Below are 22655 nucleotides of genomic sequence, written 5' to 3'. Positions count from 1 at the left end.
CATGGTTGGGGAAGTTTTAGCGAACTTTAGCGGGTTGAGCTGCTGACGGTCGGGGGTTGCAGAGCTGTTTTTGGGCTTGGTGCCTGAGCTCTCAGGGGATGAAGGCGCTGAAGGCGGAAGAGCAGGGGGAGGTGCTTGTTGACTGTAAGACACAGGCCAGCACAGGTCAGGCCGGGACAAACAGGGTGAAAAATTGAAACGGAAAAACAAAGCACGAGGTTATCGAAGAACAAGCTAAAGGAAAGAAAAGTAAGAGTTGCACCAATTCCTGTTGACAATGGCCTCATCCGGTTTCTTGTATTTCCCGCAGGGCTGTCTCTGCGTCGGCACAGCCCTGCCAGGCTGGGCAACGCACCCGGCACCCGTTGGGCTCGATTATTATAGTGGGTTTCTAGCGATCGACACCGCTGTGACTTTTCCGGCGCGGCCTTCCACCAGCTTTCCTAAACGGGAAAGGTTTTCCGCACCACAAGAGGCTTGTGGAGGCTATACAGTTTCAGAGATGGTGCGGCAATGCGGCAGCGGCAAAGGGGGCTTATTAGAAATGGAAGGGCATCGGGTTTCGATGGAGGCGTCCGGGATTGACACAGGTCAGAACGCGACGAGGCGAAAAAAAAAAAAAAAGAATATGCTGCGCGTGTTTGCTTGTCTTGCTTGACCCTTTGACTGTGACGCTGGTAGGCACGGCCGGAAACGGTTGGCTAGCAACGTTGAGCTGCCTGTGTTGGTAACTCTCACTTCTGTGACGAGATGGTAAATACATACATGGCTTGTTAGTCTCTTAGTTTCTCATAATAACCTCATCCCGCCGCAGCCTCTCAAGTCGTCCGCAATCTGACAGCGCCATGCGTCATCATGTCAGACTATAGTCGTTCCCGCCTCCGATCCAGAGCACCCTCGACGAACCATTGCCTATCGCGAATAAGAAATGAGCCCATGTACATAAGTTTCTCAGTCTATTTATGTAAAAGATGCTGCCACCTCGCGGCGCCGTAAGACAAATGTCCCTGCCTCGTTGTAAAGTTTGTTGCCGCCAAACTCCACCACCACCAACCAGCCAGTCTTACCAGAGACTATATAGAGAAAGCAAGGACGAAATCGAGTTAAAAAAGGTCCCAATCTCACTGCCGACAACTAGAGAGTGAGCAAGAAACACTCTGGCTTTCTTGTCCCCCTCCTTCATTCCATCCTCCCTCTCTCTACATCCCTCATCATGGCGCTCACCACCATACTCATCGGCCTCGTCGTCGTCACCTTTGTGCTTCGACGGGTGATGGAGTCCTTGCGCCACGCCAAGAATGCCCGCGAGATGGGCTGCAAGCCACCCCCGCTGGCCCCCATCAAGGATCCCCTCGGCATCCTGTCTCTGTTCGAGATGATCCAGGCCGACAAGGAAAAGCGAGTCCCGGCCCTGACCGAGGAGCGCGTTAACAAGATGCGCGAGGCCAATGGCGGGAACTACGTCACCACGATGCGGCTGCGGACCGGAGCCGTCGAGAACATCCTGACCATCGACCCCAAGAACATCCAGGCCATCCTGGCCACGCAGTTCAAGGACTTTTGCGTCGGCGCTCAGCGCGAGACGTGTATGGGACCTCTTCTCGGTGCCGGCATTGTGAGTTGCTGCTGCCCCGGAGCATGATGGCCGCTTCAACTAGACAACCTCATTCTGACCGTGCACTTTACGTGTATATAGTTCACCACCGATGGCCCTGCCTGGTCGCACTCGCGCGCCATGCTCCGCCCGCAGTTCACGCGCGACCAGATCAGTGACCTCAGCCTGGAGGAGGTGCACGTGCAAAACGCCTTGAACGTGATGCCGCCCGTCAACGACCAGGGCTGGACCGAGGTGGACATCCAGACCATCTTCTTCCGTCTTACCCTCGACTCGGCCACGGAGCTGCTCTTTGGCGAGTCGTGCAAGTCGCAGCTCGTCGGCCTCGCCGCCGGCAACATCACCGACGCCGAGTTCTCGGCCCGCGGCACCGACTTTGGCACCAACTTTGACCGCGGCCAGTGGTACCTGTCGCAGCGCGTGCGCACGCCCTTCCTCAAGTTCCTGTACAACGGCGATGAGTTCAAGAACTGCTGCCGGGAGGTGCACCGCTTCGTCGACCAGTGCGTCGAGCGTGCGCTGAAGGAGACGAGCGGCGGCAAGAAGCAAAAGGTGGACGCCAAGGGTAACCCGCTCGAGGGCGAGCCGTACGTCTTCCTGCACGCCATGGCCGCCGAGACGCAGGACCCCTTGGAGCTGCGCGCCCAGCTGCTCAACGTGCTTCTCGCCGGCCGCGACACCACCGCCTCGCTGCTGTCCTGGACCGTGATGCTGCTCGCTCGCCACCCGGACGTCTTCCGGCGCCTCCGCCGCGACGTGCTCGAGGCCTTTGGCGACTACGAGAACCCGCGCAACCTGACCTTTGCCAACCTCAAGGCGTGCACGTACCTGCAGCGCGTCATGACCGAGGTGCTGCGGCTGTTCCCGCCGCTGCCGATGAACGCGCGGTACGCCACCGTCGACACGAGCCTGCCGCGCGGCGGCGGGCCGGACGCGGAGAGCCCCGTGTACGTCCGCAAGGGCCAAGCGGTGCTGTACAACGCGCACATCCTGCACCGCCGCACCGACATCTGGGGACCGGACGCGGGCGAGTTCAACCCGGACCGCTGGGAGGGCCGCAAGGGTGGTTGGGAGTACCTCCCATTCAACGGCGGTCCGAGAATCTGCATCGGTCAGCAGTTCGCGCTCACTGAGGCCGGATACGTCCTCACCCGCCTCCTGCAGCGCTTCGACGGCATCGAGGAGGTTGGCCCCGGCGACAAGGTCTCCTGGGGCCTCACCCTGGTCAGCCAGCCTGGCGAGAGCGTCAGGGTTCGCCTTCACCAGGCCGTCTAAGTCGTGGTAGAGCTGCCTCGGATGGTTGATTCAATTGCTTAAAATTTATGACCACGGTTTCACTTGCACTCTTCTCAAAAACGGCACTCCTTATTTGTTTCATTTATGTATTGTTCTTGGTTCTTCTCAGAGATGGGTTGACTGTTTAGGTCTCATAGAATAGCGGATGAATTAAATGTACCACACTCATTCACAAGCTACTCGTGATCCCGCAAGCTACTAGTGAACCTGATGATTGACCACCAAATCGAGAAATTTACCCAAGTAGCGGTCAGATGCTTTCAAACTCAGCCTGTTGAACATGCATAATTACCCATTTGGGAAACGCTTGTCATGGTCTAATCAATGCGGAAGGCGTCAAGCAGATTCGGCAGCTTCGGAGCAGTGCTCTTCTAAGCACCAGGACCCGTTCAAGTACATGCAAAAATAAAACTGTGCATTATGCAGCTCGGAATGGCGAAGACCGGGCAAATCGATGGTGGTGCCGTGCACCGACTAGTTGGCCCAGATCAAAAATGCTAGTTCTCGACCGTGGTGCTCTGCCGAACCTGGTTGCCTAGTTGTTTAGGAAGTAGGGCCATCTATCTGCACAGGGTGGGTTGCTGACGTGGTAGAAGATTATGAAGAATATTTTAGTTTATTGTCAAGGATATAAAGCACAGTCTATCGAGTGTATAAAGGCAATCCGCAAGAAAATCAAAACTCCGCCGGCGCCGGCTCATGCTCATTATTTCCATTCCGTGTACATGTTGAAACAAACGAAAGACGAGATTCATCATCACTGCAAGCTGCCTCACAGAACCTGACCCTGAGGACCACCAGGCATGACGTAGCCGTGGTTGATCTTGTCCGTCGCCGCGGCAAGCTGCGAGTCGGACGGGCGGTTGACAATGGTCAGGTACAGGATGTTCTCCTTGATCGACCGCTCCGGGCCCATCTCGAGCTCCCTGCGCTTCGTCCGGAACTCGGCGAAGCGGGGCTGGTAGTCGCGGTCGATGTACTTGATCTGGCGCTCCGTCTCACGCGTGCTCTGCCTCTGCTGGTGGACCTGGTCGACGCGCTGTTGGTACTCCTCCCGCAGGCGCTCCTCCTCCTGGCCGAGGCTCTTGAGCTTCTTGAGGCGCCGGGTCTCGGGGTCCTGCGCGAGGGCGCCGCCGGAGATGAAGCCGAGCAGGCCGCCGTTGTTCATGGACGAGTTGGGGTCGAGGAACTTGTTGGAGAAGCCCTTGGTGAGGGGCGTGTTGAGGATGTCGCCCTGGTTCTCCGAGGCGTACTTGGCACGCGCGCGGCGGTCCAGGTAGTCGTTGAAGTTCTCAAAGGCGCTCTTGGCCTTTTGCTTGGTGGTGACGGGACCGGCGGCGGGCTTGTCGCTGACGGGGGAGACGTTGCCGTCGTTGGCGAGGTACTCCTTGTGCGCGCGGCGGTCGTCCATGTAGATGAGGGGCGCCACGGCCGAGGGCAGCGAGTTCATGCCGTCCGAGGTACCGGAGACGGGGTCCTTGAGCCAGTTCTTCTGGCCGTTGTTGCCGCCAAACCTGCTCATCAGACCGCCGCCGTTGTTGGCAGCAGCAGCCTTCTCGGCGAGCGCGGCCGGGTCCTGGCCGATCGGGTCGTACTTCATGATCATGCAAAAGAGGCCGCGCGGGCCAAACACCTCATTGTTGAACTTGTCGAGCGTCGAGTTGGTCTTGTGCTTGACGTAGCCCTTGTTGGCCACGTGGGCGCCCATCTGCACGGCCGTGGCGACGCAGGTGGTGATGATCTCGGGGGTGAAGCCGACGCCGAAGGAGACGACCTGGACGCCCGCGAGGAACTTGTTGCCCTGCATGGCCGTGTTGAACTCGTCGAGGAAGGACATGAAGGTGCGCTGGTCGATGCCGGCGGACTCGAGCATGGGCGCGTAGGCGGCCATGAAGCCGCGCTCCGGCGATCCGGGACGCTGTTGCGGGATGACCACGGGGAGGGAGAGGGGACCGGGCGCCATCTGGGGAGACTGCGATCGTCTGTTGTACTGCTGGAGCTGCTGGTTCTGGTTGTTGTATTGGTTGTTATATTGGTTGTCGTAGCCGTTGTCGTAGCCGCGAGGAGGGGGTCCCTGAGGGGGAGCGTAGTCGTCGTAGCGGCGTTGAGCGGGAGGAGCACCCCGAGGAGGAGCAAAGTCGTAGTTGTCCTGAGGGCTGTAGCGAGATCTCTCCTGGTAGCGGCGCTTCTCTTCGTAGTAGTCGTCACGCTCGTACGAGGACGGCTGGTGGCGAGAGTACTGAGGAGGGGGCTGGGAGTATTGAGGGGGAGCAGAGGACGTTTGCGCGTAGTAGGCAGACTTGGACATTTTGGCGGGCGTTTGTATGTTTGTATATATAATAGAGAGTAGCTGGTTAGACTGATGAGATCAGGCTGGGCCCGCTGTGGCGCTAATGAGATGGTGAGATGGTCAAGTAGCGGTGGTGGTGATGGCAGAGTGAAAGTAAGATGAGTGTTATCAAGCCGAGTTACTTGAGGAAGCTCGGGATGGAAGATGAAAGATGATGTTGTGATGGAAATTCTATTCTTTGGGACATGGAGGGGGAAGCGATCTGTTTATATGGAGGTGGACGTGAAATGGGCATCACACAGCCTTGTGAGCGCGATTTGGGAGTTGAACCGGGATTCAGGAAACCTTGCGTCACCATGGGAGAAGTGTGGTGTGGGTGTCCCACCCTAGGCGATGCGATTGTGGCAGTCGCAGGGTCCAGGAGAGGACCGGGTTTGGGATAGGAATAGTGCATATCAACTGAGACAGACAAAAGGAGGAATCTCAAAGGCTGCAGTGTCCCGTGTCCCTCCCGGATGGCGTCTGCCGGAGCTGTCACCGTGGATGCCCCTTGCGGCGACCGGGCGCTAGTCCTAATACGGCATGCTCGATGTCCGCCGATGTGATTCCCGGCCGCCCGGACCCAATTGCCTAATTAGGCAACCTCTGTGCGCGAATCCCGCTCCGAGCAAGCCTCTCCGAGCAACCGTTTCCCTTTTCCTTTCCTACCCATCGCCGCTCGTCCTGTCAGCTTGACCCGTGCAGGACCAAGCAAGCCCAGGCCGGCCGCAAAACTCTGGGGACAAACCATCACCAGCTTGCTTATTGTAGCAAGAGATGGGCTCACTTAGTACTTGATGCGGTAATACTGAAACTGACGGATGCTAGACGATGTAAGAGGCAGAAAAAGATAAATACATCTGACGATCCAGGGTTTTGAAATTTTGAATCATCATCAACAATCACAGCTTTTGCTTCAGCAGCACCAACGGCACCCAAATTCTACTCTTTAATTCTATAATCCACCACCGACCAAGAAGTCCTTCACAATGGCTGCTCCCGCCGAAAAGACCGTCCTTGACCTCAATGGCAACTGGATCATGGTAAGGCCACCGCACCACCCTACAACTCGCTAGTCCGCAACACTAGCGAAACTCACCTTTTATAACACGACTAACAACCTTCTTTTTCCAGAACGCCAAGCTGTCCGACTCCTCCGACGCCGTCCTCAAGGCGCAGGGCGTCAACTGGCTGATGCGCAAGGTCATCACCATGGCCACCGTCACCCTCATCGTCACCCAGACCAAGGACGCCGCCGGCAACGTGCTGCTCGACATCGAGAACAAGCCCAGCGGCGGCATGCCCGGCGCCGTCGAGAAGCGCGTGCTCAACTGGGAGCCCGTCGAGCTCAACCACACCCTGTTCGGCAACATCCGCGGCCGCTCCCGCGTCGCCAAGCTGTCCGACCTCGAGAACGAGTGGCTCCGCGGCGGCTGGGAGGAGGGCGCGGAGGAGGTGCTGCACTTCCGCACGGAGCACATCGACTCCAAGGGCGTGGTCACCCAGCAGGTGCTCGGCTTCGTCCGCGTCGAGGGCGTGAGGTACCAGGCCCGCCGCGTGCTGGTAACCACTGAGGGTGCGCCCGACAAGAATGTCGAGATCACCATCATCTACGACTACCTTGGCACCGGCGAGGTCTCCCAGTAAAGGGGAACTTGGCTGGCGGAACCTTTTTTGTTTACTTCATGGCATAAAACACACCCGAGCCAATAGTTATGATATAGAGCGTTTTTCCTTTCCGATAGTCTTTGTCTCTTTTTTTTTTTTCTAGTTTAGTGCTTTAGAGCAGCTGTTACCTAGTTTGCCGTGCTCACCCGCGCACGGAATGAATGCTACAACAACTTACATACATACGCACATCACCCTTACTCTGCACACTCCGCTCTCGAATCCCGGTCCCACGCGATGACGCCAGCTCTTCCAGACCCTTGAATCCAGTCTCGATTCTAGCATCGATCGACTCCACTTGAACATGTCGTAAAGCAAGCCCAACAAGGCCTGGGCTGGGCGCGAGTCCCGACAAGGCAGTTTGCAGGTGCCTCGCACTAGCGGGAGCACTCCCGAATCCCGGTCCTGCATGACGATTTCTTTCTGGAATCCCTTGTCTTTCCCTAAGAAAGTGGATACGTGGTTACGAGTACTTATTTCTTTCGGCCCGCAGAGAGATAAGTTTGAGGCGATTTTGCTGCGTTGGAGACACGGAATGCCACCTGCTCAGCCACCAGCGTCGTCAACCACCAACACGATGCACGTAACAGGGTTGCACTCGACCGGTATTCGGTGAAGAGTTTTTTTTTTCACTCACCGCTATTAGTTCCAGATGGGGCAGGATTTATATAAGGTTAACCATCTGCATGTTGGGTTTCGACTGTTGAATGCATGGTACTGGCAACAAGTGGCTTCCCGGCTCTACTTGTCCAGTACAAGACCAACGAGCAACCAATACCAGACACATTGGAGAAAAATCAAATACTAGGACTCTCGTGTCGGTAAAGGACATACATTCCAACTTCTACTTGAACTTCTACTTGCACTTCTTCTTCTTCTTCTTCTTCTTCTTCTTCTCCCTTTTGTTTAATTACTTATAATATCTACCCGCTCCTCTGACCCCGATTCAGAGTCAGGCACCACAATCACAATTCAGGTGAGAATATATTGAGCCCTAATGATTTGTATTTTATACCATCATCTTATATAACAAAAAGGAAATAATGCATAAATGCCATGCAATCATGAAAGACAGAAATCTATGACGCTTTGAGACAAAAAGAAACAAAAAAAGCACAGAGAAAAGTGTTTTTTGGGAAGAGGCAGTTTATGCCTCATGGTGACAATCTGAGTAGAAGAGAACTTTCTTTGTAGAGTAGAGGGTGAAGTTGTTTACCGCTCAAGGAAGCCCATGTTCTTGCCTTTGGCATCTTGCAGGGACATCTTCATGGTGGAGAACTGGTATCTGAAGCCGGCAATCTTGGCCTTGCCAACCCAGACGTGGGCGGGGATCAAGGGCCGGTCAGTGTTCTTGTACTCGTCCAGCGAGTCAATCTTCTTGATCACCTCGCCAATGTCCATGCGGACGGAGCTGTAGTGAGAGTGCTTGCTAAAGGTGTTGTCGGTAGAGACGAGAGCGGACATGGCCAGATCCACGACGTCGTCCGAGAGACGGTCGGCGGGGATCAGGTCGTAGTAGCCGCGCCACGTGTCGGGGTTGGGCAGCTCAGGCATCTTGGCGGCAACGTCGACAAACTCCTGCAGGATGCTGTCGAGCTCCTCACCCTGCGCGGTGCGGCCCTCGGGAACGGGAAGCTGACGGTGGACGTGGACGGGGAGGCCAAGCTTGTCGGCGAAGCGCTGCAGGAACTGCTCACTCGCCCACTTGGAGGCGACGTAGCCGTTAGAGCCGTCGGTGGAGGGCTCGATGCCGGCATCCTCACTACCGGACATGAAGTGGAAGGGAACGACCTTGTTGGAGTCACGGAGGGCAGTGGCGGCCATCAGAGCAAGCTCCTTGGTGGACTGCACGTTGGGGGCGCGAACCATGTCGTAGGCACTCCAGAAGGAACGGTTGGCACCACTGTGCACAATCATGTCGGCCTTCTTGGAGAGAGTCTGGAACTCGGGCTCGGAGAGACCAAGGCGAGGCTCAGAGAGATCACCAGGGTGGAGCTGAACCTTGTCGGTAGCGGCAATCAGGGCCTTCATCTTCTGGCGGGAGGGGCTGTCCATTTCAATGTTGCGAACGGCCACACAGTGAATAGCAGAGACGTTCTTGTCTTCAATCAGGCGCTGGAGAAGGTGGCGACCAATGAAGCCGGAAACGCCAGTGAGGATGACAGTGAGGCCAGAAGTCTTGGGTCGGGTGGTCTTGGCGTTGACGGGAGTGACACTCAGCATCTCGTCGCTGAGGGCGGTTTCGACATCCCAGTTGATCTCCTTGTTAGAAAGGAGCTCGTCGAGGGTGTTGCCGAGACCGGCGAGAGTGGAAGACTCCATGATCTTGATGAGGGGAACAAAGACACCGTAGATTTCACGGAGGCGGGACTGAAGGCGGACGGTGAGGAGAGAGTTACCACCAAGGACGAAGAAGTCGCTGGAGCCGTTGAGGGTGGTGTTTTGAATGATGGACTCAGGGAGGATCTCAACCCAGATATCACGGATGGTCTTGGCAGTTTCCGTGAGCTCAGTGTTGGAGCTGTTGTCAGAGGAGGCGTTGCGGAGGGGGAGGGTGGCAATGGCAAGGCGGTTGACCTTGTTGTGCGAGTTGACGGGAATGTCGACAATGGGAACCATCATGTTGGGGCGCATGTACTGAGGAAGAGGCAGCATGGGAATGAGCTTGGACAGGTAGGCGTCCTGCTCGGCGGCAGGGTAGCCATCAGCAAACTCAGCAAAAGCGACAAGGTAGCTGGCAGGGCCGTCGCCACGAACACTGGCGACAGCACGAGTAAGAACACCCTGAGAAGCGTGGACAATGCTGGACTCAATGTCCTCAAGCTCGATACGGAAACCACGGAGCTTGATCTGAGTGTCACCACTAATGCGGCCCTGGACAATGAGAGTACCGTCTTCGGTCAGGTAACCCTTGTCGCCAGTCTTGTAGGCACGGTTCCAGCCCTTGGCGGCGTGAGCCTCGGAAGCATGCTTGTCGGCGATGAACTTGTCCTTGGTAAGCTCGGCGTTCTTGTAGTATCCGACAGCAACACCGGCACCACCAATCAGGATCTCGCCCTGGACACCAGTAGGAACGACGTTGTTCTTCCTGTCAATTATGTAGAAGGAGTAGTTGGCGAGAGCAGGACCGGCGGGGATGAGGGTGCCCTTACCAGGGTACTCGATGGGGTGACGAGTAGCCCAGACACTGGCCTCGGCGGGACCATAGTTGTTGCGGATCACGAGCTTAGAGAGCTTGAGGTTGGAGAAGGAGTCACGAAGGGTGCTGTTCCAGCCCTCACCACCGACGTTGGCAATGCGCCAGCTGGAGGCCTTGGAAAGCGTCTCCGAGGCAAAGCCGATCCAGTTGGAGTACTCGGAAGGAGTGGCGGTGGTGTAGTTGATGTTGTTGTTAGCAATCACTTTGGCAATCAGCTCGGGGTTGGTGCGCTCCTCTTCGGAGGCGACGTAGAGAGTACCTCCGTGGACGAAAGCGGTCATGATCTGATCCAGGGAGATGTCGAAGCTGTAGGCACTCTGCTGGAGAACGTTGACACTGCCGAGCTCCCAGTTGCGGCTGTCACCCTCGAAAAGGTTGACCAGGCTGGAGTGGCGAACCTCAATGCACTTGGGGACGCCGGTCGAACCAGAGCTGGAGACAATGATGGCAGAAGAGTTGCCAGTGGAAAGGTTGAGGCGGCGGGCGACAGTGGCATCCTTCTTGCGGACGTCATCGATGTTGATGATGCTGGCACTGGCAGGGGCCGCAAGAGCAGCGACGTCCTTGGCGTTGGCGTTGTCGTGGATGATGGCCTGGGGCTGGACGACGCCGACAGTGGAAGCGAGACGAGGCACACCGTTGCGAGGGTCAAGGGGAACATAGACAGCACCGGCACGCCAGACGGCGAGAAGAGAGCTGATCCACAGGCTGGAGGGCTGCTGGAAGATGCCGACCTTGTCACCGGCCTTGACACCACCCTGGACAAGTTCCTCGGTGATCTGATCAATGAGACGGTTCATGGAGCTGTAGGTGAATTTGTTGGAAGCATCAGCGAGAGCAAGGCTTTCAGAGGACTTGGCAGAGATCTCATCAATCTTGAGGGAGAGGGTCTCGGGCCACTGGCCATCGAACTGAAGACCCTGACCAGCCTCGACGGCGGCCTTGACAGCCTCGGGGCGGTAGAGAGGAGCAGACTCGACAGAAGAAGTTGCACTGTTGGCGAAGTGGTTGAGAAGGCTCATGTAGCTCTCCATCATGGCCTCGGTGTGCTTGGTGTTGTACAGGGCCTTCTGGGTCTGCCACTTGATCTTGATGTCGGCCATGGCGTAGTCGGTGACATCAAGGATGACATCGTAAGAAGTGGCGCCGAAGTTCTGCTCACCCTCAGCGTTGGACTCGAGCATAGGAGGAGTCTTGACAGCCAGCTGGCGGTAGTCGAGGAAGGCCTGGAACAGAGGGCTAGTAGAGGAGGAGCGGGGAAGGTTGAGCTCCTCGAGGAGGAGATCAAAGGGAAGCTTGGAGTGAGCCAGGCTGTTGTAAGCGGTCTGCTTGGCAGCAGCAAGGACACTGGAGAAGGGAGCCTTTCCGTTCAGGGCACTGAAGCGGAGGGGCACCAGGTTGAGGAGGAAACCAATGGTGGACAGGGTCTTGATGTCGCTGCGGTTGGCATCGGCGATACCAATGCAGAGATCGTCGACCTCGAGCCACTTGGAAAGGAAGATCTGGAAGGTGGCGAGGAAGAAGTGGAAGGTGGTGCAGCGGTTCTGGCGGCAGAGGTTGCGGATCTTCTGGGCCATGGCGGCGTCCAGGCTGATCTCGACCTCCTCATGCTCGTACTTGACAAGAGGCATGCGGTTGCCGACACCAGTGAAGGGGAAGAGAGGGAGAGGATCGGGGATGGTGGCAAAGGTCTTCTTCCAGAAGGAAATGTCGTTGCGCATGCGGCCGGCCTCGACATCACGACGCTGCTGGATGGCAAAGTCGGTGAACTGGGCAGGGATCTGGGGAACGGGCTTGCCCTGGTACATCATGTCGAGATCGCGGATCATGAGGTTGAAGGAGAAACCGTCCATGGCGATGTGGTGAACACCAAAGATGAAGACATGGTCGGTCTCGGAGAGAGAGAGGAGGCGCATGCGGATGACCTCACCACGCTCAATGTCGAAGTTGTAGCCCATCATGTCCTTGTAGGCCTTCTCAGCCTGGGCGATCTCCTGGATCTTCTCAACCTCGAGGCGGAGAAGGGAGTCGGACATGACACCCATGCGAGGTTCACCCTTCTCAGAGACGAAGAAGGAAGTGCGGAGAGACTCGTGGCGGGCACCGAGCTTGCGGACAGCCTCCTGGAGACGGGCAGCGTCAATCTTGCCGTTAAGGCGAGTCTGGACCAGGACGTTGAAGCAGGTCGAGTCCTCGAGGTACTGGCGAAGGAACCAGAAACGAGAGCAACCATAGGTCATCTTCTCCTCACGGACAAAGTGCTTCTTGGGAACGACAGCAACAGTGGGTGCAGGAGCAGCAACAACTTCCTTGGTAGGCTTGGTGACGGCAGTGGGGGCCGTCTCGACAGAAGTGGCACTATCACGCTCGTCGCTGGAGGAGGCAGAGTCACCGCTGGAGGTCTCGACAGTAGCAGGGGCAGCAGGGGCAGGAGCCTCGGGCTTGGCCTCGGCATCGTCAGAAGAGCCACCGCTAATGTTGGGACAGATATCAGGAGACATGTTGGCAACCGTGTCCTCAACCAGGTCGGCGAGGGTGGCACCACCAAGAATCTTGATGACGGGGATATCGTGCTCGAACTCGTTGGAGAACCAAGAGCGGAGATCGACAGCGACGAGAGAGTCAACACCCATCTCGACAATGGCAACATCAGAGTGAACACTCTCAGTAGGAGGAAGGTCAAGCTTCTTGCCGAGCATGGCCATGAGAGCGTTGAGAATGATGTTGAAGGCCTCCTTCTCGGTAGTAGCCTCGAGGAGCTGGGCCTTGGTCGACATGGCACTGTCACCACCCTTGTCACCACCATCACGAGAGGTGCGGTCAATGACGTAGTGGGAGAACTTGGGGTCGACAACCCACTTGGGAGGGTTCTTCTCCGTCTTGTTGACATAGCGGAGACCGGCCGAGACCTCCGGGTTGCGACCAGAGTCGGCGGCACCGGCCATGACGGACTCGGCAAAGAAGTACTTGTAGTCAAGCTCGGACATGATACCATATCCAAGAATGTCGAGCTTGCCGAGAATGCCATGGTCGGTACGAGTGATGTAACCGATACCACTGATACCACCGAGGTTCATGACGGAAGCGTTGAGGCCACGAGCACGGCGGCCGTGGACCAAGCTGACCATGAAACCGTTACCGGCAGCATACGAAGTCTGACCAATGTTACCAGTAACATAGACAAGCGAAGAGTAGAGGATGAAGAAGTCCAGGTTGGTGTTGTAGAAGAGGTCGTCGAGGAGGACAGAACCGGCGACCTTGGGACCCAGAGCTTCGTTCATGGTGTCACAGCTAGACTCCATGAAGAGACCGTCACGCATGATCAGGGCACCGTTGGCCACACCAGCAATGGGAGGCATGGTGTCGTTGATGTCGTCGTGGACCTTCTGCAGACTGGCACGGCTGGTGATATCAAGAGGGAAGGCCTTGACAACGGCACCATACATCTTGCTGACCTTGTCGAGCCAGCGCTGGTCAACGTTAGGGCGACGAGAGGACAGGGCAAAGAAGCGGGCACCACGCTCCATCATGTACTCGCAAGTGGACAGACCCAGAGAACCGGTCATACCAATGAGGAAGTAGGTGCGGTCGGGGCGGAAGTTAACCTCGTCCATGGCGAGAGTAACACTGGCAGGGAAAGGCGTAGCGTCAGTCCAGTCGACGGTGGTGAGGGTCTCGGCAAGATCAGCATCGCCGGCGATCTGCTGAATACGGGTGTTGGCAACAGTGTCGAAGGGAGCTGCGCTGCGCTCAGCGACGGCAGTCGAGTGGGCGCTCTCGAGAGCGGTGCTGACCTGCTCCTCAGTGCTGTCGGAGTAGAGGATAGAGCGGGAAGGCAGGAAGTCTCCGAGCTCGTACTTGCGGGTACCGAAAGGAAGACCCTCAGTCAGATGGTCGACGACATCACGGCGCTTCTCGTTGTTGGAGAAGTCAACAAAGACAGCAGTGTTGGCAGCAGTGATCTGGCGCATGTCACGGTCGGTGCTGTAGGCGTGAATGTGCTTCCACTGAGCCTGAAGAGCAGCCTTGCGGCGGGTTGTGGTGAAGAGCAGCTGCACTCCGGTGTTGGCCACACGCTCGGTCAGAAGCTTGGCAAGAACCGTGGGAGGCTCGTGGAGCACAATGCGGTCACCAGCAGTGACCTTACCAAGGAGGTCAGAAGCAAGCATGTTGCAGGCAATGGCCACAAGGAGGCTGTGCTCTTTACCCTCAGGGATGTCGACAGGGAGGAGGCGGGACTTGGGGAGGGTGAGAGACGACTGGTTCTTCTCGGAGAAGGCAACAACAGTGGAGCCAGTCTCGGCCTCCTTACCGATGCTCAGGTGCATGAATCCGAGGTTCTCAACCTTGATGGCAGAGGACAGGGACTGGTGGACAGTGATCGTGCTGTTGGGGATGCCCTCAATCTCGACAGTGGCCTTGGGGGACAGGCGGTACTGCTGAAGCGTCTTCTCGGGGGTGAGAGCAACGACCTGGTCCTTGGTAGAGACATCCTGGACAACACGGCGACGGAGAGCGTTGTAGCCAGCGTTGAGGGTCTCTTCGGAATCGTAGCGCATAACCCAGAGCTTGTCATCCTTGAGCATGTACTCACGCTCGACGGTCCAGAGAGGATCATAGGCAGGTACCTTGTCCTTCCAGGTGTCAGAGATGTGAAGACGCATGACAGACTCGACAATGGTCTGGGAGTGCTGCTCAGGCTTCAGCTGACCCTCAATGTTGAACATCTGGGCGTGAAGATGCGGGATCTCGACCAGCATGCATCGGACGACACCCTTCATGACGTTGGCATAAGGAGCATCGCCGTTGGCACCCTGAGTGGCCCAGATAATGTAGCGAGAACGGAAGAAGAGAGTCTTGAGAGCCTCCCACTTAGTCTCGGTCAGGTTTTCGAAGAAGGGGTCGTCAAGCTCAGTCAGCGAGATGATGTAAGGACGAGTGGCCAGCATGGAAGCATCGAGATCGTTGAGGGAGCGGATGGTCTCGATGTTCTTGGCGAAAGGAGCCAGGGACTTCTTCATGGTCTCAACCATGCGAGAAACCTGGAAGCGCTGACCACCAATGAGAAGGACGTTCTCGAGGTCAACCTTGCTAGACTGCAGAGGCTCACGAATGTTGACGATCTGCTGGTCAATGGCCTGGGAGACAAAGACGGTGAAGGGGCTGGCAGAGTCGGGAGTGACTGTATCGATGCCAGAGAATCCAGCAGTGCGGAAGATCTCGTCGTACTCGCCGAGGTTAGCAACAAGAGAACCAGTGCTGCTGATCTCTTCAGGCTGGAGGGCAACGCTGGCGACCGTCAGACCAACGTGAGCAGACTCAGAGTTGGTGATCTGCTGGGCAAGGAGATAACCACCAGGGCGGACGAGAGAGCGGAGCTTCTGCATGCCTTCGACATTGTCCTTGATGCCGTGGAAGCCGTTGCCGGCAATGACGAGGTCATAGGCATTAGCGAAGAAGCCCTGCTCCTCGAGGTCCTCAGAGAAGTCAATGGTCTTGGTGGAGATGGCGGGGTGCTCCTTGGAAAGCTGAGCGAAGTGCTCATCAGTGGCGCCGGTGCAGGTGTAGGCGGAGAAGAGGGAGCCAATCTTGTCCATGATGGTCTTGGTGACGCCGCCAGAGCCACTGGAGAGGTCCAGAATGTTCATGTGGGGGTAGCGACGGACGATTTGCTGGGCAAGGACACCAAGAGCCTCGCGAGCCTCAGCGGCACCAAGGGAGGTCTCGTAGAAGGTGTTGAGAAGAGCAGCGGCCTCAGAGCCTTGAGGAAGCTCACCCTTCTCGATGCCGGCACCGATGGTCTTCAGGATGTTGAAGTTGGTCTTGTAAGCCGAGGTGTCATGCACAGCAACATCGGACTGCTCGATGACGGGAAGCGAAGCCTTCTTGCCGAGGTTGGCCAGAACAGTCTGGGCCCAGCCCTTGAGCTGGTCAGTCTCGTGGCTGGAAGACTGGAGGATGCTGCGGAGGTAGGAGACGGCGAGACGATCGAGCTGCGACTTCTCAGTCTCCTGGGTGGAAGAGATGCGAAGAGCAGTGGCGAAGGAGTCGGCATCCGGAAGGCTGTGGAAGAAGTTGGTCTGGCCGAAGAAAGGACGGTCGTCCTTTGCAGTGGGAGGAGAGACGGGGCTGACCTCGAGACCCTCAACCTGGCAGAGAGAGTAATCGCTGTGCACGGGGAAGATATCGACACAGCCGGAGAAGGTACCGTCATCGGCGCGGTTGGAGGTGGCAGAGAAGCGGACCTGCTCGTCGACGCCGCCGTTCATGGGGCAAACGACGGGGTTGATGGTGACGCGACGGATAGTGGTAGGAATGTGCAGAGCCCAGAGAGCACCGTCACCGGGGAAGGATATGGCAGCGAAGATGGCCTGGAAAGCCACGTCGAGGGTAGAAGGGTGGAGGAGGAACTGATCAATGGGCTCGTTGGCCAGAGACTCGGGAACCTTGGTGGTGATGACACCCTGGGCAAGGTCAGTGGTTCTGCGGAGCGAGGTGATGCCCTTGAACATGTCGGCGTAGTTGTAGCCGATGTTGGCGAGGTAGGCATAGAAGAGGTCGGCATCGACGTCCAGCATGCCGAGGCCCTCCTCCTTGGGGTACTCGACAAGAGCCGTGGAGGAAGGAGTGCCGTAAGTCATGATAACATCGCCGCTGGCAATGGAGACGAAGTTGTCCGACTGCTTCTGGAGACAGGCGTCGCAAGCAAAGCGGGCAGTCAGGACGGAGCTGCCCTCACCAGTCTCGGTGATTGTGACGTTCGACAGGGTGAAGAGGGTCTCAATGCCCTTGTCTTCACTGATGGCCAGAGCACGGTGGATGGCAGAGTCCTTCAGCTCAATGGCCTGGATGGCTTCAGCGCGGCCGGCGATGCGAGCAGCCTCGACAGCCATGACGAGGAAGCCAGCGGCGGGGAACAGAGTCTGACCCTGGATGTTGTGTCCCTGAAGCCAGGGAATCTCACCAGAGTGGATATAGTTGCGCCAGCGGAGTTCACGCTCGTTGGTGGTGTCGGTGCGGGTGCCGAGGAGGACGTGGGCAGGATCCTCACGAAGACGGTTGACACGAGACTTGCGGGCCTCGTACCAGAAGAGACGCTCGTGGTTGAAGGGGTAGCTGGGGAGGTTGAGCATGATCTCAGGGGTAGAGTCGGCGAAGAGGCCGTAGTAGGCCTTCCAGTCGGCAGAAGAGCGACCGAATTGGGCCCAGAGGTAGGCGAAGCACGAGGCCATGGCGCTAACGTCGTTCTGGCCACGAGCAAGAGTGCCAGTGTAAGGGATGGCAGACTTGATGGTCTCCTCAATGACGGTGGAGGCAGGTCCCTTGAGCGCGGCGTGAGGGCCGACCTCGATGGCCTGGGTAAGCTTGGGCTCAGAGTTGGTGAGAGCCGAGCCCAGGGCAGTGGCGAACAGAACAATGTTGACCATGTTGTCAACCCAGTACTGGTGCTTGAGAGCATCGCAAGGCTCCATGACCTTGCCGTCGTAAACAGACGAGTACCACTTGGTGCGTCCAGACGGGGTCATGATGTTGACCTTGCAAGCGTCAAGAGCCTGGTAGTACTTCTTGGAGCAAGGGATCATGTGGTGAGAGTGGTAGGCAGTGTCGACCTTAAGCTGGCGGTTGAACATCTTCTCATCCTCAAGAACCTCCTTGACCTCCTCAATAGCATCCAAGTCACCAGAGAGGGTGACGGAAGAAGACGAGTTGTAGGCGGCAACGCTGACACGGCCCTCAAAGGCCGGGAGCTCGCACAGCTCGCGGGCGTCCTCAAGGGTGGTACCAGCAGCCAACATACCACCATGCTGACCCTCAGGACCACGAGCCAGGTAAGCATAGCGACCACGGTAGTACGCAATGCGGATGGCATCGGTAGCGCTAATGAAGCCAGAGGCATAAGCGGCGCCAATCTCACCACTGGAGTGGCCAACAACACTGTCAAACTCAATGCCGGCAACCTTGAGCATCTCGACCAGCATCACCTGGACGGCGGTGCAGAGAGGCTGCGACAACTGACCCTCGGTGATGCGCGACTTGGAGGGATCGGCCATCATCTGGTCCTTGAGGGACCAAGAGGGGCGATCACCCTCAGGAAGCTCACCAAGGGACTTCTCAAGCTTGTCGATGATGTTCTCGGCAAACTTGGAGGATGAAATGAGATCTCTACCCATAGTAGCCCACTGAGCACCCTGGCCAGTGAAGACACCGAGAAGGTTCTTCTTGGCCGAGGTACCGCGGGTCACAGTGGACGAGTTTCCAGACTGCTGGTCCTCTACAGCCTTCTGCAGCTTGGTCACGAGCTCATCCTGAGTCTGAGCAGCGACCGAGCTACGGTACGTGAAGGTAGAACGGCGGTCGTGCAGGGTCCACGCCAACTTACCGATATCCACCTCCGAGTTAGCAGTGAGATACTCGAGGTAGTTAGCCATCAGGGTGGTCAGCGACTTCTCAGAAGTAGCCGAGAAGGTTAGGGCCAGCGGGTTGGCGACAGCGGGAGCCGCCTGAGTAAGCGCCTTGGGCGCCTCTGGCACGTACGCTTCAATAATGGCATGGGCGTTGGTACCACCGAAACCGAAACTGTTGATACTGGCACGGGGAACCGAGCCGGCAGCAATCTTGGGCCAGTTCTGAGCAGCGGTAGCAATCTGGAGCTTTCCGTAGTAGGGAGTGATCTCAGGGTTGAGGGTGTTGAAGTGCATGTTGGGAGGGATGGTCTTGTTCTGAATGGCTAGGGACGCCTTCATGACACCGGCAATACCGGCGGTACCTTCAGTGTGACCGATGATAGTCTTAATCGAGCCAACCCAGAGGGTGTCATGCTTGTCATCCGACTCAGGGAAGAAGGCCTTGTAGATAGCCTTGGACTCGACACCGTCACCAGCCTTGGTACCAGTACCGTGAGCTTCGAAATACTGGGGGCGGTCCTCAGGCTTGGAAAGGTCGAGGCCAGCTCGAGCGTACGTCTCGTGGATGAGGCGAGTCTGGGCCTCCTGGCTAGGCATGGTGATACCGGGAGTGTGACCATCTTGGTTCACGCCAGTCTCGCGGATGATGCACTCAATGTTGTCACCATCGCGGATGGCATCGGAGAGACGCTTCATGACGACAGCAGCGATACCTTCACCACGGGCATAGCCGTCAGCGTTGGCATCCCACATCTGAGAGTGGCCGGTGGGCGACAACATGTTGAGGTTTGACTCGGCAATGAACATGTTGGGGGAGAAGATCAAGTTGGCACCAGCGGCAACAGCGACAGGGGCAGTGCCGCTGCGCAGGACCTGCACTCCCTGGTGCAGGGCAACCAGAGACGAAGAGCAGGCAGTGTCGATGGTCATCGAAGGGCCTCTCCAGTCGAAGATGAAAGAAACACGGTTGGACAGGATACTGCGGGCAGTACCGGTAGCAGCATAGGTAGGAATCGACTCCTGGTCAACGTAACAAATGTTGCCATAATCGTCACACATGACACCAACGTAGACAGCCGTGTTGGATCCGCGAAGGTTCTCAAGGACCAGTCCAGATGTCTCAACGGCATCGTAGACGGTCTCGAGGATCATGCGCTGCTGGGGATCGATGGACTCGGCCTCACCAGGGGGGATGTTGAAGAACTGGGCATCGAAGAGACGGGGGTCTTCGTTAAGGAGGTACGAGTGCTGGACGTTGCTAGCACCGTGGTAGTGACCATCCTTGTTGTAGAAACCAGCCGACTGGAAACGATCGATATTGCGCGAAACCTCACGGGGTTGCTTCAGAAGCTCCCAGAGCTTGGAAGGGGAGGTAGAGTCGCCGGGAAATCGGCAAGCGTTGCCAATAATGGCAATGGGCTCGTTTTGGTGAGAAGGCATTGTGTAGATCTTGATGGATTGTATGCAGATATGTGGGCTCGTTCGTTGTTCAGAATTTTCTGTGATAGGTTGCTGGTATGTAGATGGACAAGGTTGGCTGAGTTCGTAGTTCGAAGTTGAGTATGTTCAAAGATGAATATGTTATGATGAAGCTGATAGTATAAACAAAAAAGTCGTTGGTATGATTGTAAGTAGCAAAGAGAGAAATAGGGCTCGAATTTCTCAGTTTGGTAGATACAGATCAATAGCAGGGCAGGAAGAATGTGAATAGGGCTTTCACGGAGAGGAATGGTGACTTTGATGGTTTGAGACTGGAACTCAAGAAGCAGCTAGGAGAAGGGCTTTATGTTGTGTGAAGCTGAGCTGAGGCGTAGTATGGGGACAGTGATAGAGACAATGAAAAGGCTCCGGATGAACGGCCCATAACAAATGCTTTGGTAAGATACTAGGCGTATAAGCGCATGTTGACCAGGGTTGCCTCTTTGCGTGAGGATGATGGCCAGGAGAGATGTGGTAGTGTGGTAGGGCCGGTTCGGGCAACGATGGCGATGGACTCACAGGCCGCTATCCTGGTTACAGCCTCGCCGTGCAGCTCTTCCGGATCCATATTTTGGGATGAAGAGCTCCATCCATGCTGGAGCTGATTGATGAAACAGGCAAGGCTACTGCTGCAGAGCATCTTCCGCTGAAGGTTGGCTGTGGAATGTGGTGCTTCGCGGGAGATGGGTGTCATACTATTCCGAAATAATCTGACGAGATGAGCTATTCCGGGCCTAGGTCTGATGGAAGACTATCGCAATCCTAGCTTTGAGAGCGTGGGAGCGGCTGGAGCTGTTTCCATCGCGGTGCTGATTGGCCATGGGCATCCATAATCACGGTGCCGAAGCCGTTTTACGGAGCTTCTGTAGGGCGAGCTTGATGGCCACAGCTTACCCGACATGGGGAATGGGGTACAAGGGGTGGAGGGCAAAGGGGAAAACGTGCTGAGAAGGTGGGAGGGTAGCATCAGCCCGTCGTAAAGACAGCAGATTGTCTTACATGAAGCTGCAAGTGCATGGATGGGTGCGGCATCTCGAGGCTCAGGAACCTTTTGCCCCGGACGGTCTGGCCAACGAGAGCTTGATCAAGGTGGGAACCAGCTGAGGGTGTGTGCGTATGAGAGAAAGGGACATCTGAGGTGCGGAAAGTCACAGGAGAAGACCGATGCAGGGGGTGCGGACGGGTAGTTTTGTCAGCCAAGGTCTTGCAAGACAAGGCGTGGGCGAGAACCGAGGAGGTGTGGCGGCCGTTAGGTTGACCGGAGTCCAGGAATAGCATCCCCAAGACGCACAGAAGAATGGAAGGCAAGTTCCATGTGCCATGAATGGCCACTAGCGGCAGGGGCTCTATGCATAAATCGATGTCTTGTGCATGTGTGCTGCAGAGACGGAGAGGAGGAGCGGGGCGTTGGCGTTGGGCGTGATGATGGGCGGCGGCCGAGTGGGAGCAAGCGCTGGAATCCCATTGGTTCAATCTCTCTAAAAAAAATGACGTATCCGGTATTTGATGCCGGATTAGATCATGAAGGCGTCCTGGTTACCACGATGGGAAATCGGGGAGGCTTAAGTCAGCGATGCTGATGGCGCTACCGGGTGGAAAGGGGGGTGGATGGAGATGTCGCTTACAGGTAGCCGCGCGAGAGCCAGTCGAGAGGAGGGGGCAGGGGTGTGTCTCGATGAATGGTGAGATGACATCCCAGATCTCTTTGCCAGCATGGACCCGATCTGCTGGTCTGTGGTGTGGTTACAGTCCAAGCAAGGTGAGGTTGTGGGAAATGCGCCTTCCCGTCCATCCCACCCACCGGCCGGCCGGGTAACGAGACAAGGGTAATTGAGCAGGGGTATCGGGCGTCTTCTTGATTCGGTCAAGGGCATACGGATAGATACATAGATGGCCAAGAAGGCAAATTCGGAACAAGGGATCCAGGTCTGTTTGTCTCTTCGCAGACTAGTTAGCTAGTTGACAGTTAGCGTTGACCACGTGGAAGCAAGACATGCAGGTCGTCAGGCGAAATGGAAGTATCGCATCTCGAAGTGTCGCATCTGTGTAGATTTTGCCGTGTTTTCTTTCACGCTGACTGACTGCTGCGATGGGATGGAAGGCCGAGAAAAAAGCAATGTGAGGTTGAATGGTTTGTGCTTGTTGACACGTGATACACAGCAAAATTGAAACTACGAGGCGCGATCAGTTGTTCAACTCGCACTCACGAACGGCAAAAATTGAAGAAGATATCATGGTTAAATAAGCTCTGAGACTGAAAATCGCATTATCACATTGCCCATGCTCCGGATGGTGCATTTTGCTGACTGAGACGCACCGCCCCATGCATGTGCCCGTCAGCACTTGTCCACGCAAACTGCCGTCCAGCCGGCCACGTTCAGGTTGACTAATGAGTTCAGCTCTAAGCCGGCAGATTGTCAGTACAAACGATTTGAATTGCTCTGACCAGAATTATTGCCAACGACGGTTAGCCCTTGAACAACCGTTTCGGCTCACTTTGCGTGTTATTGGTGATGGATGTGATTGATCAGCTAGCAAAATCAAGCTCAGCCGTAGTCACGACGCCACGCAGTCGCCTCGTATTAGTTTTCATGTGTGGTAATGCCAAAAAACAGTGTGAATATGTGTAGGATACAATCAACCTCGTCGGCTCTCTCGTATGCA

The 22655-nt window shown here is 56.4% G+C and overlaps 4 protein-coding genes across 4 annotated transcripts; 2 read left to right on the top strand and 2 right to left on the bottom strand.

The window, feature by feature from the left end:
• Positions 1-1213: 1213 nt before the first annotated feature.
• On the top strand, positions 1214-2890 carry ISF_03231 (Cytochrome P450; the record flags this gene model as incomplete). The annotated part of the gene is made up of 2 exons (XM_018846837.1): positions 1214-1615; positions 1697-2890. 2 exons carry the CDS (start codon positions 1214-1216, stop codon positions 2888-2890), a joined length of 1596 nt encoding a protein of 531 aa, XP_018705726.1.
• Positions 2891-3683: 793 nt separating this feature from the next.
• ISF_03230 (hypothetical protein) lies at positions 3684-5219 on the bottom strand (the record flags this gene model as incomplete). The annotated part of the gene is made up of 1 exon (XM_018846836.1): positions 3684-5219. One exon carries the CDS (start codon positions 5217-5219, stop codon positions 3684-3686), a length of 1536 nt encoding a protein of 511 aa, XP_018705725.1.
• A 1010-nt stretch (positions 5220-6229) lies between these two features.
• On the top strand, positions 6230-6887 carry ISF_03229 (Calycin-like protein; the record flags this gene model as incomplete). The annotated part of the gene is made up of 2 exons (XM_018846835.1): positions 6230-6283; positions 6375-6887. 2 exons carry the CDS (start codon positions 6230-6232, stop codon positions 6885-6887), a joined length of 567 nt encoding a protein of 188 aa, XP_018705724.1.
• Positions 6888-8120: 1233 nt separating this feature from the next.
• On the bottom strand, positions 8121-19952 carry ISF_03228 (Beta-ketoacyl synthase; the record flags this gene model as incomplete). The annotated part of the gene is made up of 1 exon (XM_018846834.1): positions 8121-19952. The coding sequence occupies one exon, from the start codon at positions 19950-19952 to the stop codon at positions 8121-8123; it is 11832 nt and encodes a 3943-aa protein (XP_018705723.1).
• Between the last annotated feature and the right edge of the window lie 2703 nt (positions 19953-22655).

Source organism: Cordyceps fumosorosea (genome assembly GCF_001636725.1).
Source record: "Cordyceps fumosorosea ARSEF 2679 chromosome Unknown scaffold_6, whole genome shotgun sequence".
In the NCBI taxonomy this organism is placed as follows: domain Eukaryota; kingdom Fungi; phylum Ascomycota; class Sordariomycetes; order Hypocreales; family Cordycipitaceae; genus Cordyceps; species Cordyceps fumosorosea.
This window is presented reverse-complemented; position numbering and strand designations above follow the sequence as displayed.